This window comes from Aotus nancymaae, unplaced genomic scaffold, assembly GCF_030222135.1.
Source record: "Aotus nancymaae isolate 86718 unplaced genomic scaffold, 86718_ANA_hifiasm-v0.15.2.pri h1tg000028l, whole genome shotgun sequence".
Lineage (NCBI taxonomy): Eukaryota > Metazoa > Chordata > Mammalia > Primates > Aotidae > Aotus > Aotus nancymaae.
In genome coordinates this window covers 5,148,616-5,165,177 of record NW_026988441.1, presented here as the reverse complement: position 1 = coordinate 5,165,177, position 16,562 = coordinate 5,148,616, and the positions used below count along the sequence as shown (strand labels likewise).

At 59.1% G+C, this 16,562-nt stretch overlaps 1 protein-coding gene across 3 annotated transcripts; it reads right to left on the bottom strand.

Annotated features, from left to right (window-relative positions):
• Positions 1-412: 412 nt before the first annotated feature.
• On the bottom strand, positions 413-14,706 carry KCNC3 (potassium voltage-gated channel subfamily C member 3). Of its 3 annotated transcripts, none has more exons than XM_064381015.1 (5): positions 13,837-14,706; positions 8,530-9,637; positions 6,118-6,309; positions 5,750-5,876; positions 555-621 (listed from the first exon to the last, which is right to left on the bottom strand). In XM_064381015.1, the coding sequence occupies exons 1-4, from the start codon at positions 14,704-14,706 to the stop codon at positions 5,773-5,775; spliced, it is 2,274 nt and encodes a 757-aa protein (XP_064237085.1). In that variant the 3' UTR covers positions 555-621; positions 5,750-5,772. The 3 variants fall into 3 exon arrangements, with proteins under 3 accessions (XP_064237083.1, XP_064237085.1, XP_064237084.1); XM_064381014.1 differs by lacking the exon at positions 555-621 and adding an exon at positions 1,100-1,703; XM_064381013.1 differs by lacking the exon at positions 5,750-5,876 and having other exon boundaries at positions 413-621.
• Positions 14,707-16,562: the final 1,856 nt, after the last annotated feature.

The following is a 16,562-nucleotide window of genomic DNA, read 5'->3' as shown; positions in this document are numbered from 1 at the left end:
AGACCTGAAAGGCCAGCCTGACCCCTGGGAGGTGCCAGCCCCCTTCCCAGAGTGCCTGCCCCTCAAACCCACACATGCAGCCCCTGGCGGCTTATTGCTGAGGTGGACTTGGAGTGGGGGGCTCCAGGTTAGGGAAGGCATGCAGTGTGTGGGGGAGGTGCCCCAAGATGTAACTGGCTTAATTTGGACCTATTTACACAAGTTGATGGGAGGGGAATGTCCTATGGCTCATGGAGACCTGAGAAGGCTTTTTTTTGGGGGGAAGAGTTGGGGGGACAGGCTGTGGCCCCTCTCTCCATCCTGGTGGGGCCCAGGTTGGGGGTGAGGGGCCCGGGGGTGTCTGCTGGCATCGTCATCTCGGTTGCATATTATTAATGACTTTTTGATTTTTTTAAAAAAAACCCTTTTCCCCACCCCCCGCCCCCAGCTCCTTTGACCTTCTTCCCAGTCACCCCCGAGTCCCCCCACAGGGGGGAGGGGAGCGCTAAAGGATGGAGGGCAGGGTCGGGGGCGCGCGGCGGGAGGCTCGGGGAGAGCCAGGTGGGGTGGCAAGGGGCGCAAGACGCAGGGACACCCCGCTCAGGCCCGCGATGCTGCTCAGGCTGCGGGATTTCTCGTAACCTGGGGGGTGGGGAGGTGTGAGGAACAGGGGGAAGCACAAAGATGGGGGTGCAGGGAAGGGTCCAACAGAGAGACCCAAGGCAGGGAGAAAAAGACAGAGAAAGAAATGGATGGAAAGGACAAGAGAGACCCAGAGACAAGGCAAGGGAGAGCGGATAAGAAACGGAGAGACAGGCAGACAGACACAAGAGGACAGATGACAAGAGACAAAGATGGACAGAGGTGGACCAAGGAGATAGAGAGAGAAAGTGAACAAATCGGGGAGTCAGTCAACATCGACGAGAAAGGTGGAGACATGGGGAGGGGGAGAGACTCCGGATTAGGAGGCAGGTTGGTGCCCGCCGAGCCTCCCCCGCCCCATCCCCACCACAGTCCACCCCACTTCCCTCCTCCACTGGACCCCTCATCTGAGGCAAAAGGTGGGGGGCAGCACGGCGGGATGGTGGGCGGCAGGGGCGTGGGGAGGGGCTGGGTGGAATGCATGTGGGAGCAGCCGGCGGAGAGGGCAGGGAATGCTGCGACCGAGGAGGGGCTGGGGGCTGACCCAGTTTTAGGGAAAGAGGGCAGGCAGCGGGTGGGGTCTGCGAGGGGGCTGAGTGGAGTGAAGCTGGCAGTGCCCTAGGGGAATCAGATGAGAACTCCAAGAGCAGTGGGGGGTGGGGGGAAGGGAGGCTCCTCCGGAAGAGTCTAAGGAGGGCGGGGGAAGGACGGGGAGGTCTGGTGAGAGAGACCACTTTAAAGGGTCCAAGACGGCTCTGAGCTTCTGATGGGTGCGGAAAGCTCTCACGGCAGCCTATAGCTAATGGGACTGAAGATCCAGCAGCAGTGTGTGTGTTTTCTACAAAGCCCAGGGCTGCCGGCACGGTTCTGCAGCCCCCACAGGGAGTTTTGTGGCTTTTCCAGGCCACGCTAAGGGGACTGTCTGGACAAAGGTGTCTTGACCATAGGAGAGAGGGCTTGGGGGGAGATTTGAAGCCCAGTGTCTTGGGAACACCCCCACCCAGCCATTCCCAATTGCTAACCTGGGGGGAAGGGGTAGGGGGGGACCGAGGGTCTCTCGAGGTCTCAGGCGGTGACAAGAGCTGGGGACAGAAATACACAGAGTCATGGTGGGGAGGGAGGATGGTTATGGGAAACCCCCCAACACAGCCTCACTGTTGGGGGGATGGAGAAACTCCACCGGCATCTCTTCCTCCTTTCAGGTGTTTTCTGGGTGAGGGGAGCAGTGAAATGGGGGGTGGCCGAGACATCAAATATGGAGGGAGCTTCCGGGGTGGCTAGGGGAGGGAGGGGGGAGAGTGCTGGGGAGGAGTGGGAGCCAGTGATCAGGTGAGGGCAGCTGTAGGAGGGAGGAGCATGGGTGGAGGACAGGCCTAAAGGTAAGGAGGGTCTTGGGAGGACCACAGGGGACAATTAGAGAGGGAGAAGACGGGTGCGGTGGCTCACACCTGTCATCCCAGCACTTCGGGAGGCAGAGGCAGGGGGAGCACTTGAATCCAGGAGTTTGAGACCAGTCTGGCCAAGATGGCAAAACCCCCGTCTCTACTAAAAATACAAAAATGAGCAGGGCATGGTGGCAAGCGCGTGTAATTCCAGCCATTCAGGAGGCTGAGGCAGGAGAATCGCTTGAACCCAGGAGGCAGGGGCTGCAGTGAGCCAAGATCGTGCCACTGCACTCCAGCCTGGGTGACAGAGCAAGACCCCATCTCAAAAACAAAACCACTGGGAAGGGAAGGTCGCGGTGGGAGAGACTCTTGGGGGAAGGAGCATGGGGGGAATAGGCCAAAGGGGTCTTGTTGGAGGAGGGGTTGTGGAAGAGCAAGGAGGAGGCTTGGGGAGGGATGGAGGGGGAAGGACCCAGGGCACAGGAGGAGACACTTCAGCCAACCCCATCAGCTCCAGCCATGATTTGAGTTCAATGAATGGATTCTGGCATCATAGGCAAGAGAAGCAGGGACCGCCCCCACCCAGCCACCCCAACCCAATCCTCCCTCACCCTTAGGCCCACACCCTCCCCACGCCCTCTTCCCCTCAATCCCACAGGGGCCCCTCCAGACCTGGGGGTGGGGAACAGAGGAAGGTAAAGGACTGGGAGCAGGTGCAAGCAGCAGGGCGGGGAGGTTAGATAGGAGCGGAGAGGGGAGTGGGGGTGAGATGGAAATGGACAATGATGGGGGGTTGTAAAAAGGAGAGGTGGTGGGGATGGAAGCAAGGGGAGCCAGACAGTCCCCGCTCTGGACTGAGCCAGGAAGCCTGGGCTCTCTCGCAGGATGCTCTGTGGCCTGGGGTGGTGGGTTGGTCATGGCCCTCCCTGAACTGCTGTGAAACACAGGGATTTAGATGATGCCATCCCTGGAAGCTCCCAAGTTCCCCATGGCATCTCCTTAGGCTGTGGGCAGGCATTCTTGAGGATGCGTCTGCATTTCTAGAAACGATTCCACAGACGGTTGTTGAATGAAAGCGTGGACCACATACCTTCATGTGGCTTCCCTTCACATTTAAAATAAAGTCCTGCCTCCTCACTATGGCCACAGAACCCATCCTGATCCCTCTCCCTGACTTCGGCAGCCCTCTCCCCTCAGCCACTGGGATCTGCCTCACTGCTCTCCTTGCTGTCCCTTTAACAAGCCACACTCTTCCCCCCGACCCCAGGCAGCTCAGGGCCTGTCCACCTGCCGTTGCTTCCACCTGCCTGGCCCTTTTCACCCTTCAGGTTCTGTGTCACCTCCTCAGAAAGTCCTTGGCAGAACTCCTTTTCTTCCGCAGAGACAGGGTCCCACTCTGTCCCCCCAGGCTGGAGCACCGTGGCACAATCGTGGCTCAATGCAGCCTCCCAAACCCCTGGGCTCAGACAATCCTCCACCTCAGCCTCCCAAGTAGCTGGGTCTACAGGCATGCACCACCACACCTAAGTTTTTTTTTTTCTTTTTTGAGGAAATAGGTATTGCTAAGTTGCCCCAGCTGGTCTCAAATTCCTAGGTTACTCCCAACTTGGCCTCCCAAAGTGCTGGAGTTATAAATGGTAGCCACTGTGCCCAGCCAGACCTCTTTAACTGAAGTGGCCAGACGAATAATCTTGCCCTTCCTTCCTTCCTTCTTTTTCTTTTCTTTTTTTTTTTTGAGGGGACTCTCACTGTCTGTCACCCAGGCTGGAGTGCAGTGGCCCAATCTCGGCTCACTGCAACTTCTTCTGCCTCCTGGGTTCAAGCGATTCTCCTGCCTCAGCCTCCTGGGTAGCTGGGACTACAGGTGCCCACCACCACGCCCGGCTAATTTTTGTATTTTTAGTAGCGATGGGTTTTCATCATGTTGGCCAGGCTGGTCTCGAACTCCTGATCTCAAGTGATCTGCCCTCCTCGACCTCCCAAAGTGCTGAGATTACAGGCATGAGCCACTGCACCCAGCCTCAATTGCTTATTTTCTGCTTCCTCCTATGAGGGACTGGAAACTTTTCCTGTAAAAGGCCAGATAGTAAATCTCTTTGGCTATGGGGGCTGTATAGTCTCTGTCCCAAGTATTCCGCTCTGCTGTTGTGGCTCAGCATGGCTGTGTTCCAGTAAAGCTTTATTTACAAAAACAGATGGCTGAAAGATCGGGCCCTCAGACTGGAGTTAGTTTGCTGATCCCTGCTCTAGATTGTAAACCATAATGGCAGATTCATGATTTGTTTAATCCCAAACCTACAGTGCCTAAAACTGTGTTCTCAAGAATCAGTTGTGGCCAGGGGTGGTGGCTCATGCCGGTAATCCTAGCACTTTGGGAGGCCAAGGCAGGAGGATCACTTGAGCCCAGGAGTTCAAGACTAACCTGGCCAACAGAGCGAGACCCCATCGCTTGAAGCCAGGAAGTGGAGGTTGCAGTGAGCCGAGATTGTGCCACTGCACTCCCACCTGGGTGACACAGCAAGGCTCTGTCTCAAAAAAAGGAAAAGAATCAGTTGCCAAAACAGTGAATGAATGGATTGAATACATGAATGAAAGAAGCCAGGAGTTGGCTCGGGTTGTTACGAGGATTAAAGAATATATGTTAAATTCCTAGCATGTGATATAAGTACTTAGTGATGCTTGCTGAATGATTCATCTACTAATTAGCACCCCCTCATGGCCAGCAGCCCCCGGCCTGTCCCTCCTCTTCCCTGACCCCCGGCTCTCTCTGCCTCATCCCTTCCTCTCCATCCCCACATCCCTGGCCTCAGCTCAGGCTTCCACCTGTCACCTCTGCCTCTTCTCCAGCCTCCTGACTTCCAGCCTCCCATCTCCAATCCATCCTCACAAGACCCCAGAGCTGCCCCTCCCAGCTCACCTGCCTCCTCCCCAGCCCCCTAGACAAGGCTGCAGCCTCTCAGCCTGGCCCCGGCTTCATCTCACCTGAGAATCCCTCTCCCTCCAGGGTCTAGTCTCCTAGGCGCTGTCCTGCAGTTCCCTCCAGCCATTCCTGGATGGGCTCACTTCCTCTGGGTGTGGCCAGGACTCCTGGTCAACCTTAGGGTCCCACTGCAGATATCGACTCTTCCCTGATGCCCAGCCCCGTCCCCTGGGAGTTTCTAGTGTCCCTCTTACTGCCTGTGCTCCCTCCGTTTTAGCATATATCTCCTCAAACAATGACTTTCTAGGTCCGTGTCTGCCTCCTGCTCCAAAGTGGAAGCTCCTGGGGTATTGGATTTTGTTCACAGTTGAACTCCCCATGGCCAGCACCTGGGGCACGTGGGTGCTGTCTAAGCACTGGCTGAATTCAGAGGGGAATGGATGGGTGGCTGAATCTTTTTCTTCCCATCCTTCACCCAGAAGTGTTCTGGGTGTGCCCCCTGCTTTCCTGATTGAATTTTAAAAACCCTAGGGCCAAGGAGGGAGGCAGAGATGTTGATGGGGGTGAGGATGGGGTCAGTCGTGAGGGCAGGCGCAGTGTGGGAGGCAGGGTTGGGTTAGTTCGGGGGTTAGTGAGGAGCAGGGTGAGTCCTGGGTAGGTGGGTGTGGGGTCAGTGTCAAGAGCTGGAGGTTAAGTGGGTACAGCTGTTTGCAGTGAGGGAGCCGGAGTCTCGGTCAGTGGGGGCTGCATGTTCTCAGAGGGGTTAGTCAGGCAGGAGTGGGGAGTCTGGGAGTGGGTGGATCAGAGGAGGGGGGCTACTTACCCCGGGGGGAGGGGGTTCGTCCACTAGGGGGATATCCAGGCCGCGGCGTTGGCGTTGAGATCGGGCAAGAAGCTTGGGGGGCCTGGCTTACGCCAGTCTTGGGGGGGCAGTGGGGGAGCACCAGTGGCTGGGGGTGGGGGAAGAGGCCAGAGGGTTCGGGGGAATGGACATGGAATAAAGACAGGTGAAGGGTCAGTGGTGAGGAAACTTGGGGCGGGGGGTATGGGGAAGATCTGGGAGGGAGGCGGTTAGGGGCCAAGGGAGGGGGGAAGGGAAGTCCAGCGCCTCCTCCCCATCACCCTCTCCTCCCTCCCCTGGGCAGGGGAGAGAGAGGGAGGGTCCCGGGGGGCCAGTGGGGGAAATCTCACCTTTTCGGATGGAGCCATCAGGGGAAGGGGCATAGTCGGTGAGGAGGAAGCAGGCTCGGTCCCGGCTGTAGCGGCCACGGCTTCCAGGCGTGATGGGGCTCTTGTCCTCTGGGGACATGGCGGGCTGGTCAATGGCGGGGCAGTCCTCGTGGGCAAGTGCAGCTGCTGCCGGATCCCCATTGGGGCGAGGATCTGCTCCCAAGGGTGTCAAACAGAGACAAAGGCGAGAGTGAGGTGCGGTGAATACGTGGAGGGGCAAGATGGGCTGCACGGAGCTGATGCTGGGAGCGCTGGAGGGTGTTCGGCGCTGGAAGTGGAGATTCAGGGGCAGGGTGATGGGAAGGAGTGGCCAGGACGGTGGCCGGGGGAGGGCATGGCTGGCGGTCATCATAGGCGAGGGTGTTGAGTGCTGGGAAGGTCGATTGTAGTTGGGAAGGGTGGTCTGGACAGGGAGGTGGACAGAGCCTGGTGGTGTGGGGAGGTGCTGAGAGCTGGGACGTGGTGGTGGTGCCAGATGTGGGGTACCAGGAAGAGCAGGACTGGGGTGCGGTGCTGTTTAAAGATATGATCTGGAGCTGGGCACAGTGGCCCATGCGTGTAATCCCAGCACTTTGGGAGGCTGAAGTGGGAGGACTGCTTGAGGCCATGAGTTCGAGACCAGACCTGGCAACATAAAATCCCGTCTCTATTTCAACCTGAGGAAGCTGACAGGAAAAAAAAGAAAAAAAAAAAAATCCCGTCTCTACAAAAGGTAGAAAAATTAGCCTGGTACAGTGGTGAACACCTGTAGTCTCAGCTACTCGGGAGACTGAGGCAGGAGGATCACTTGAACCTGGGAGGTCAGTCTGCAGTGAGTCATGGTGGCACCACAGCTCCAGCCTAGGTGATAGAGTGAGACCCTGTCTTAAAAAAAAAAAAAGAAAAAGAAAAAAGATGCTGGATGCGGTGGCTCGCACCTGCAATCCTACTGCTTTGGAAGACTGAGCCCGGCGGATCACTTGAGCTCAGGAGTTCGAGACCAGACTGACTGACATGGTGAAACCCTGTCTCTATCAAAAATACAAAAATTAGCCAGGCGTGGTGGCATGCACCTGTAGTCCCAGCTACTTGGGAGGCTGAGGTAGGAGGACTGCTTGAACCTGGGAGGCAGGGGCTGCAGTGAGCCGAGATGGTGCCACTGCGCACCAGCTTGGGAGAAGAGAGCAAGACTCCATCTCTGGGGTGGGGTGCGGAGGAAAAAAAAAAGACAGAGTTGGGGATGAAGCAAGTTGGGTGCTGGGAAGAGGGTGAGGCAGTGTTGCAGGGTAGTTGGCTGGAGCGAACTTTGGGGGACTTGGCTGGGGTAGGGGTAGGAGGTGGAGGGATGGCTGGGGAGGATGTGGCAGGCTAGAAAGTGGCTGTTTAGGGAGGAGTGCTGGGCTCTGGGAAGGGCACTGTGGGGAAGGGCTGGGGAAGGTGAGAGATGGGAGGTGGGGGTCCCCTAGGCTCTGACTCCAGCTATTTTTAATTGGTGTGAAACTGGGTCAGTGGCTGAGGGAGCAAGATGGGGGCCAGGTGGCCCAGCTCCCTTTCTTGACCTACTTAAGGCGGGGCGATGCAGGGGGGCCGCCAGCCTCTCCCTCCTCCCAGACTCCCAGGCCACTGCCTCTGAGGCACAGACTCCCCCAGGGGGAGGAACACACACAGAGGCACAGGCAGCTTTCTTCTCCCCTCATCTCTCTCCCTGTCTTCTTCTGAGCAGCACCTCTCCGGATCTCTCTCCAGGACCTTCCCAGGCTGCCCGCAGCAAAGTCCACTGACCAGGCCCTGGTTTCCATTCTGCCCTGGGGCTCTGCCCTGGCCTGACTCTATTTTGAAGTCTGTCCGCCTCAGGCTTGCTGTCATTAGAACCCAAACTCTGGGCCGCTGAGGGCCCTCACCCCCGTCAAAAATCTGCATCCCATCTCTTTCTCTGGTCTCCATGACAATCTCTCGGGTTTCTGAGTCCCGCCGCAGACCCTATTGCCTTCAGTCTCTCTTCCCTCAGGGCTGTCGCCGGATGCTCAACACTGTCCCTGGGGCTCTGTCTCGGGTCTGCCTGTGATTTGTTCGAGACCCTCTCTGTGTGTCTCTCTCTGAGCCCCACTCTCCTTCTCCGGGTCTCTCTCACTGTACAGCTGATGACGCTGCCTCTGCCTCGCCGGCCCCTCTGAATACCTTGCAAATCTGTTTCTCCCCAAAACTCCTTCCCATGAAACCTATGTCTCTGTGTGACTATCTGTGCCTCCTTCTTGGCCTGAATTCCTGCTATTGGTTTTTGCTCCCTTGTGTCTTCCATGCTGACCACTCGAGGCTCTCTGAACCTCGGCAGCTACCTCCCCACTCCTCCCCGGGTCTCCACCGGTGCCCCCCACCCCTGACGCCCAGGCTCACCTGCCCGGTTGATCTCAATCACCTCCTCCTGAGCCAACGGGCAAGGCTCGCCAGGGGCTGGCAGAGGAGGCAGCCCCGTGATCCCCAGCCCACCCGCTCCCCCCCTGAGCAGCCCGGGGTGCGTGTGGGGCCCCGCTGGGTAGGCCCCGGCCACAGTCACCCCCATGGAGGGCGGGGTGATGGGTGGCGGCGGGCTGATGCCCCCGCTGCCGTGGTTCGGGTGGGGCGGGGGTGGCGGGGGTGGGTCAGGCTTGCAGTAGTTGGGTGAGCCCGGCTGCGGGGGGCGGGGTATATGTTTGTTCTTCTTCTTGGGCAGCTTCTGCTTGGCCATGGCCAGCGAATAGTACATGCCAAAGTTGTTGACAATGACGGGCACGGGCATGGCGATGGTCAGCACCCCCGCCAGGGCACACAGCGCCCCGACCAGCATCCCCGACCACGTCTTGGGGTACATGTCTCCATAGCCCAGGGTCGTCATGGTGACCACGGCCCACCAGAAGCCAATGGGGATGTTCTTGAAGTAGGTGTGGTTGGAGCCCAGGATGTCATCGGGGTCAGCGCCAATGCGCTCCGCGTAGTAAATCATGGTGGCGAAGATGAGCACCCCTAAGGCCAGGAAGATGATGAGCAGCAGAAACTCATTGGTGCTGGCACGGAGCGTGTGTCCCAGCACGCGCAGCCCCACAAAGTGCCGGGTCAGCTTGAAGATGCGCAGGATGCGGACGAAGCGGACCACCCGCAGGAAGCCCAGCACGTCTTTGGCGGCCTTGGAGCTGAGGCCTGAGAGGCCCACCTCAAGATAGAAGGGCAGGATGGCCACACAGTCGATGATGTTGAGGCTGCTTTTAAGAAACTCCACCTTGTCCGGGCAGAAGGTGATGCGCATGAGGAACTCGAAGGTGAACCAGACCACGCACACTCCCTCCACGTAGGTCAGGAATGGCTCCGTCTCCACCTCCACGTTGGTGATATTCTCCGGCGGCGCCCCAGGGATCGGGGAGGCCTGGGTCACCGTCTTGTTGCTGATATGGATGAAGCCCTCATGGGTTTCCAGGCAGAAGGTGGTGATGGAGATGAGGATGAAGAAGAGGGAGGCAAAGGCCACATACTGCAGGGCAGGGAGGGAGAGAGAGGGGGAGAGGTGATCTAGGCATCGGGTTGACCATAACCTCCAGAAGACCCTTCCGATGCCCCCTTCCCCAACCTCCTGCACCCAAACTCTGGGTAAAATCCAGGTGTCCCACCTATGGCTCCATGAATTCCAGAATCCCATCTAGATCTGGAGATTTTAGATCTAGAATCTCCCCTCTAAAACTAGCAAAAGGGAAGAGAAAGGAACAGAGGCAGTTGGAAAAGAGCTGGCCCCAGCAGACACAGCAGATGGGCAGCTTCTTTCCTTGGAAACATTTCTGGCCCCTTGCTGTTTCCTAGACCACCTCCCCCCAACCTCCTGTTTCCTGTGTCCTATTTCAGGGCTCCCCAGCAGGGTCCACAGGTTCTATAGGACGGGAGCCATGGGGTCTAAGATCACACATCCTGTGTGTCCCAGAGGCTTTGGGGCTCAGCTTGGAGTTGAGTGGCAGGGAAAGGGAGAAGGTGGGCAGGGAGGCAGAATCATGAGGTGGTTAAGAGTCAGAGAGCCTGGGTTTGAATCTGGCTTTTAACCTGTCAAAATTGGGCAAAGAGATTGAGCTTTGTGAACCAGAAGTTTTTAGTGGGACTGTTGTGAGGATTAAATTAGATGAACGTAAGAAGGACTTGGCCCCAAACAGTGCTTGGAGCAGTGCCTGGAACACAGTTAAAAGATCTGAGCTGTTGTTAGGGTATAGAGACAGCAGGTAGTTGGAGGGTAAGGTCAAGGCCTCACCCAGAGAGGTCAGGGCAGGGGTGGTGACACAGAGGGGAGCCGGAGGGCAGGGCCCTAAGGGGAGAAGGGCTTGAACGGTTAAGCCTGAAAAAAAGGGAAGAGGAGAGTCAGGCAGGATTTAGGGCCCTGCAGAGGAAGGGAGAGTCACTGGTCTGGACCTTGTGGGAGAGGGCAGAGCCAGGGCCAAAGAGAGGTTTGGGCATTTGCCAAAGGTGCAGAGGACGAAGGGTGAAGGGTCCTGAGCCATTTCAAGATGGGGGATGACCAGAGTCCTGCCACACAGTGATGTGGGTTTTGATGAAGGCCTAGAAGAGGAGGGAGCGGGGTCAGGGTCTTGGGGAAGGAAAGCAATGAGCCAGGCCCCTAGAGATGTCATGGGCTTTATCAGATACGCAGAGGGGTGGGAGGGGAGAGGAGTGCATTGGAGAGGGAAGGAAGACAGGTGTTATAGTAAAGAGAGGGATTTAATCCTGTGAGTAGTGCAGGAGGGGAGGGCATGGGGAGCTCTGCATCTAATCAGGGGTGCAGAGCACAGAGAGGCCACTGTCGGACCACAGAGAGGACCTTGGACTTTGTGGTGGGCCATAGGTCAGCAGTGTCCCTCTGTGCACCCACCTTCCTCTACAGGGGTTGGGGCGTGGGCTCTGGGTTTGACTTTACTGAGGTGCAGAGCTAGGAAGTAGGGGTTGGGGAGTTTCAGGGCCACAGAGAGGACCCTGGACTTTGGGGTGGGCTGGGGGCCAGTACAGGTCCTCTCTGCACTCCCCCCACCCCCACCTTCACTTCTCCGCAGTGGTTTAAGAGGCCAGTGGCCTCCGCAGAGCGCATGCCTAGTTCCACCCCGCCCCCTCCGAGCTGGGCGCGCGGCGTTGCTGCGGCACCGCAGTGGGGGCGGGCCGGCCGGGCGGGGGGGCGGGGCGCACGACGGCCAGCACCGCGGACAGCTCCCCCGCCGCAGTGCGCAGCCGCAGCGGCTCGGGGCCGTCTTAACCCCTTCCGGGCCGGAGCCTAGTATTCAACGCGCAGCCGCAGTGTTGTTGCTTTCCGGCGGGAGGCCTCGAGCCAGAAGCCCGATTAACTGCTTCCCTCCCAGGGCACAAGGAAAGGTGGGCACCCGCCGCAGTGCGCAGCTGCAGAGGCTGGACGGCGTCGGGCTAGTTTAATCCCTTACCCCAAGGTGGCTCAAAAGCAGAAGGGGTAGGAGGGCTTGGAGTCCCTGTAAGATGGAAAGGAGTGATTACGGGGAAGGGGGCGGGGGCAGGGGGCTGTAGGATCGGACCCTCCAGTTTGCTTTGGCCTCAGCTCCCAACTCTCTCAAGCCATCTCACTGGGAGACTGGAAAGGGCTCGGCACACCGTGACCACCCAAAACACATTTGTAGAGTAAATGAATGACCTGCGTAGCTGTCCCGAACCTTGATCATCACCGAAGAACTCTACCTTCATCCCGCCTCTCACCTCAGCACCCTTCAATGGAGTCACAGGAAAGAAGGGCGCCCCACGCCATGGGGGAAGGAGCCTCTCAGTGTCTTGAGGGGGCATCTAGGGCCATGTCCCTTCCGCACCTCCTCTTCCCCACCTCCCCCCATCCAACCCTAAATCTCGCCAACTCAGCGCTTTCTGGGGACCAAACTTTATGCGGTGGTTCCAGGCGCCCCCCTCCCTCCCCCGGCGCGAATGCGGCACTGCGGCTCCGCGTCCTTCCCGGCTCAGGACGTGGCACGGTGGGGGGAGGGGGCCAAGACCTGCTCCCCTGGGTGTTTGGGTCCCCAGGATCCTAGGAGGGGGTCCTGGGATCGCTCTTATTTTCCCCATTTCCAATTGCCCCCATTTTGCACTGCCCCTCTCTTTTCCACCACATTCTCCCTCCGGGGTCTCCGGGACAGGGAGGAAGTTAGTAGGAGGAAGAGGTTCAGGAGAGAACCCAGGGGGAGGGTAGTCATTTAGCCTAGGAAGTTATGGATGCTTGAGGAAAGTTTTCTGGGAGAGATGGAGAGAGCTTTGGGGAAAATCTGGGATTTGAAGAGAGAAAAGGCTCTTTAGTTCACTTTGATGGAGGGGGACAGGCTGAGAGGCTGGGTTCTGGGTTTTGGGTTTTGCACAGTGGGGGTTCTAGAAAAGAAGAGGGCAGGTGGAAGGAATACCAAGGCAAGGTAGAAATAATTGGAAGCTATTCTGAGATGAAAGTTTTGGAGCTGATGACTTGAAGGGTGTCCCAGGGTTTGAGGTTAGAAAAAGTTCTAGAGCAGGGAAGCAAGTCACTCAGGCTAGGAAAGGGGCTGTGGGGGCTTTGGAGTGGGGGGAGTCCCAGGGGTAGAGAGTGGACTGTGCAGTTAAAATGATGGAGGGGAGAAGCTGTAAGGATCTATGGAAGAGGAAGAGCAATTCTGGAGGACATATGAGGGTTCTGGAGAGGAAAGGCATATGATGGGGGCATGGGATGCTTCTGGAGACACTGAGGAGGAGTGTGAAAGGCTTGGGGGAGGTCTGGAGCTTTATGGGGAAAGTCCTTGGAATGGGAGTTGGCGTGGAGGTTGCAAGAAGGGTGTTGAACACAGAATGAAGACAGAGGGGGCCCAGAGGTTCCAGCAGACTCAGTGCTGCAGCGAGGGGGAGGTGAAAACGCCCAGGCAAGAGCAAGTGGAGGTTCAGAGGGGTCAGAAGGCTATGAGGTTGGGGCGGGGGGGCTTGATGAGACTTTGAGAGCAGAAGAGGGGTGGAAAAAATAATCAGGAGATTCAAACTTGGAGAGCGAGGTGTTCTGGGAGAGGGGCCACGGGGTGAATCAGGGAGATGCTGGGAGAGACTGAGAGTTGAAGAGGGGGCCCCGGAGAGTCTGGAGAAAGCGAGGAAAGTGGGGGACAGTGTTCACAGTGCCTAAGACACTTTGAGGGCTGAGAAGAGTTGTCTTCTGAGGGGCTGGGGAAGGTCCAAGAAACCGAGGGCTGGACGGTGGCCAAGAGTAGTGAGAAGAGGTTTGGAGGGGCCTAGGAGAGGTGAGGGTTGGGGAGGGTGTCAGAGGGGCCCAGGAGAGGCGAGGGTTGGGGAGGGTGTCAGAGGGGCCCAGGAGAGGTGAGGGTTGGGGAGGGTCTCAGAGGGGCCCAGGAAAGATGGGGATGGAGTTGTTCAGAAAAGCACGAGAGATTCACGGTCTGGAGGACGTGTCGAAGGGTCTATGGTGGCCTGGAGAGTCGGGGTGAGGTTTGGAGGGGTCTGGAAGAGCGTGAAGGTTGGAGATTGGTCTTTGGAGTATCTGGGGGATGAGTGTGAAAGGGGGGTGTGTTCGGAGGAGCCCAGGAGTCTCAGTATTGGGGAAGAAGCTTCTAAGAGACTGAGAAGTCTAAAGAGACCCGGAGGGGTGGGGCTGGGGCGCTCCTGGGAGTCTAGGGGCGCCTGGAGAGACGGGGGTGGGGTGGATGGGGGCCCCGAGAGCGCGCTCACCCTGGCAGCCCGCGACGAGTAGGGGTCCTCGAAGAGCGCCCACACGCGGGGCTGCCAGCGGCGCCACCACGTGCCGCCCGCGCCGCCCGCGCCCCCTGGCGGCCCCCCGGCGCCGCCGCCCGCGTCCTGGAAGCAGAGGCGCTTGAGCTCGCCGCCCGCTCCGTCCAGGCCGCCGCCGCCCGCGCCCGCCTCGTCGTCCAGGCCTCCGTCGTGGGCGCCCGCGGCGTTTGCGGCGTTGGCGGCGCCCGCGGGGTCGGGCGCCTCGAAGGAGTCGAGCGCCTCCTCGGCGTCGCGGTGCTGCCGGTAGGTCATCCAGCAGCAGGCCTCCACGTCGGTCTCGTCGATGCCCCAGAAGCCGAGCTCCTCCTCAAATAGGGGCCCGCACACGTCGGCCGGGCAGTGCAGCTTGCCGGTGCGGTAGTAGTTGAGCACGTAGGCGAAGACTCCCGGGTGCCGGTCGAAGAAGAACTCGTCGGCGCCCGGGTCGTAGTCGAAGCGCGCCGCCGCCTCGGGCTCCGTCAGGCCGGCCAGCCGCGTCCCCGGCAGGGTGCGCAGCGTCGAGCGGTACGTCTCATGGCGCACGCCGCCCACGTTGATCACGATCTTGCCGCTGTCGCCACCGCCGCCGCCGTGCCGCCCCATGGCCGCCGCCGGCAGCCCGGGGCATGGCTCGGCGCGCCGGCCCCCGGGCCCGCGGGGTGCCGGGGGGCCCGCCGGGGACGCGGCGGGGCCGGGCTGCGCAGGCTGCTGCTGCTGCGGCGGCAGCGGTGGCGGCGGCGGGGACTCTGGCGGCTGCGGCGGTGGCGCCGGCTGCTGCTTGCTGGCCCCCTGGCGCCCGCGGAAGGATGAGACGCAGACTGAGCTCAGCATTGGACGGTGGGCGGGGCAGGAGGGGCGGGGACGCAGGGGGCGGGGACGCAGGGAGAGAGACCGACGGGATTGGGTGGGAGGAGGAGCGAGGTGGCGGGGGCGTGGCTTCTGGGAGAGAACCCCAACTGATTGGGCTGGGGAAGGTGGGGCGGGGCTGTGGCCGGGAGGAACGGGGCGGGGACTCTAACGCGACCCAGCTGGACGAGGCGGGGCCGCCAATGAGACACAGCGATTGGCTCTTTCCGAGAGAGAAAGGTGGGGGTGGGGCGGGGCGTCAAAGGAGGCGGGACCGGTTACTACTAATTGTGTTCGGGGGCACTGGGAGCAGGGGGAAGGCGGGGTTAGATACGAGAGAGAGACCTGATTGAACTGAAAAAGTGCGGGTAGGGCAGAGGGAGGTGGGGACAAGTCAAAGTTATTTAAAGGAGCCCGACTGGCCTGGAGGGGCGGGGCCACCATGAGAGCGGCCGTCCTGATTGGACTGAGGAAGGGGCGGAGAGAAACAAAAGAGATGGCCCGCCCTCACCTAAAACACCGCCAGGCAGGACCTGGTGGGGAGGAGCATTGCTTGGAAGGGGCAGGGCCGCAGTAAGTAGTAACAGTGTAGATGTGGACTGCTCTGGGGCGGGAGCTAGAGACGGAGGACTTTCCCGCGCAAGAGGAACAGGCCGGACTGAAAGGGGACGGGAGAGGAGAACAAAGACTTAGACTCAATGAGAAGGCGTGGAGACTTGAGAGAGGCCTGAAAACCCGAGAGCGTCTGGATAGGCCTAAAGGAGGGGGAGAGTAAAGAGGCGCGGGGCTGAGGGTGCAAGGTGGGCCTGGTTAGTCGGAGCTGGGTCCGGAGGATGAGTGTCCCGATGGATGGGTGGGACTGAGGAAGGTGAGTGGGGGTCGACAAATAGAAAACATCTTGAGACCAGACGCGGTGGCTCACACCTGTAATCCCAGCCCTTTGGGAGGCCGAGGTGGGTGGATCATTTGAGGTCAGGAGTTCGAGATCAGCCTGGCCAACATAGTGAAACTCTGTCTCTACTAAAAATACTAAAATTAGCCGGGGATGATGATGGGCGCCTGTAATCCCAGCACTTTGGGAGGCCAAGGTGAGTGGATCACCTGAGGTCAGGAGTTTGAGACCAGCCTGGCCAAAATGGTGAAATCCCGCCTCTACTAAAAATACAAAAATTAGCCCGGCGTGGTAGTGGGTGCCTGTAGTCCCAGCAACTCGGGAGGCTGAGGCAGGAGAAATCGCTTGAACCCAGGAGGCAGAGGTTGCAGTGAGTCGAGATTGCACCACTACACTCCAGTCTGGACGACAGAGAGAGACTCTGTCTCAAAAAAAAAAAAAAAAAAGAAAAAGAAAACGACTTGAATGGGCGGTAGGAAGGAGCGACTAAGGGAGGAGCAGGACTGTGAGGGGCTTAAAGCAACCAGGGCAGGCGAGGGCAGGGCAGGGCTAAGGGAGGGTAGAGGAACAGTGGGACTGCAAAGAGTACAAAACTACCGGGCTGGATGGAAGGGAGGGACCTGGAACGGGGAGTCTTCGGGATCAGAGGACCTGGGGGAGGGCACTGCCTAAAGGTCACGGGGTCCTCAAAGGGCGGGGCGAGAACTTCCGACGTAGGCTACACCGCGGAGGACTGCAGATTGGAGGACCGAGGGTAGATGAGGAATAGTGAGGAGGGGTCATGCAAGGAGGCAGAGAGGACAGGAGTGGGGATAGGCAAAAGCGCTACGAAGAACCGTCAAGACTGAGGCAATAGGCAGGATCAGTAAAAAATGGGGTGGGTTAGGAGTCTGAGGCCAGGTCGGGGAGGGGGGGTGAATTAGGGGCGGGGCCAGGAAAGGGGACCGCC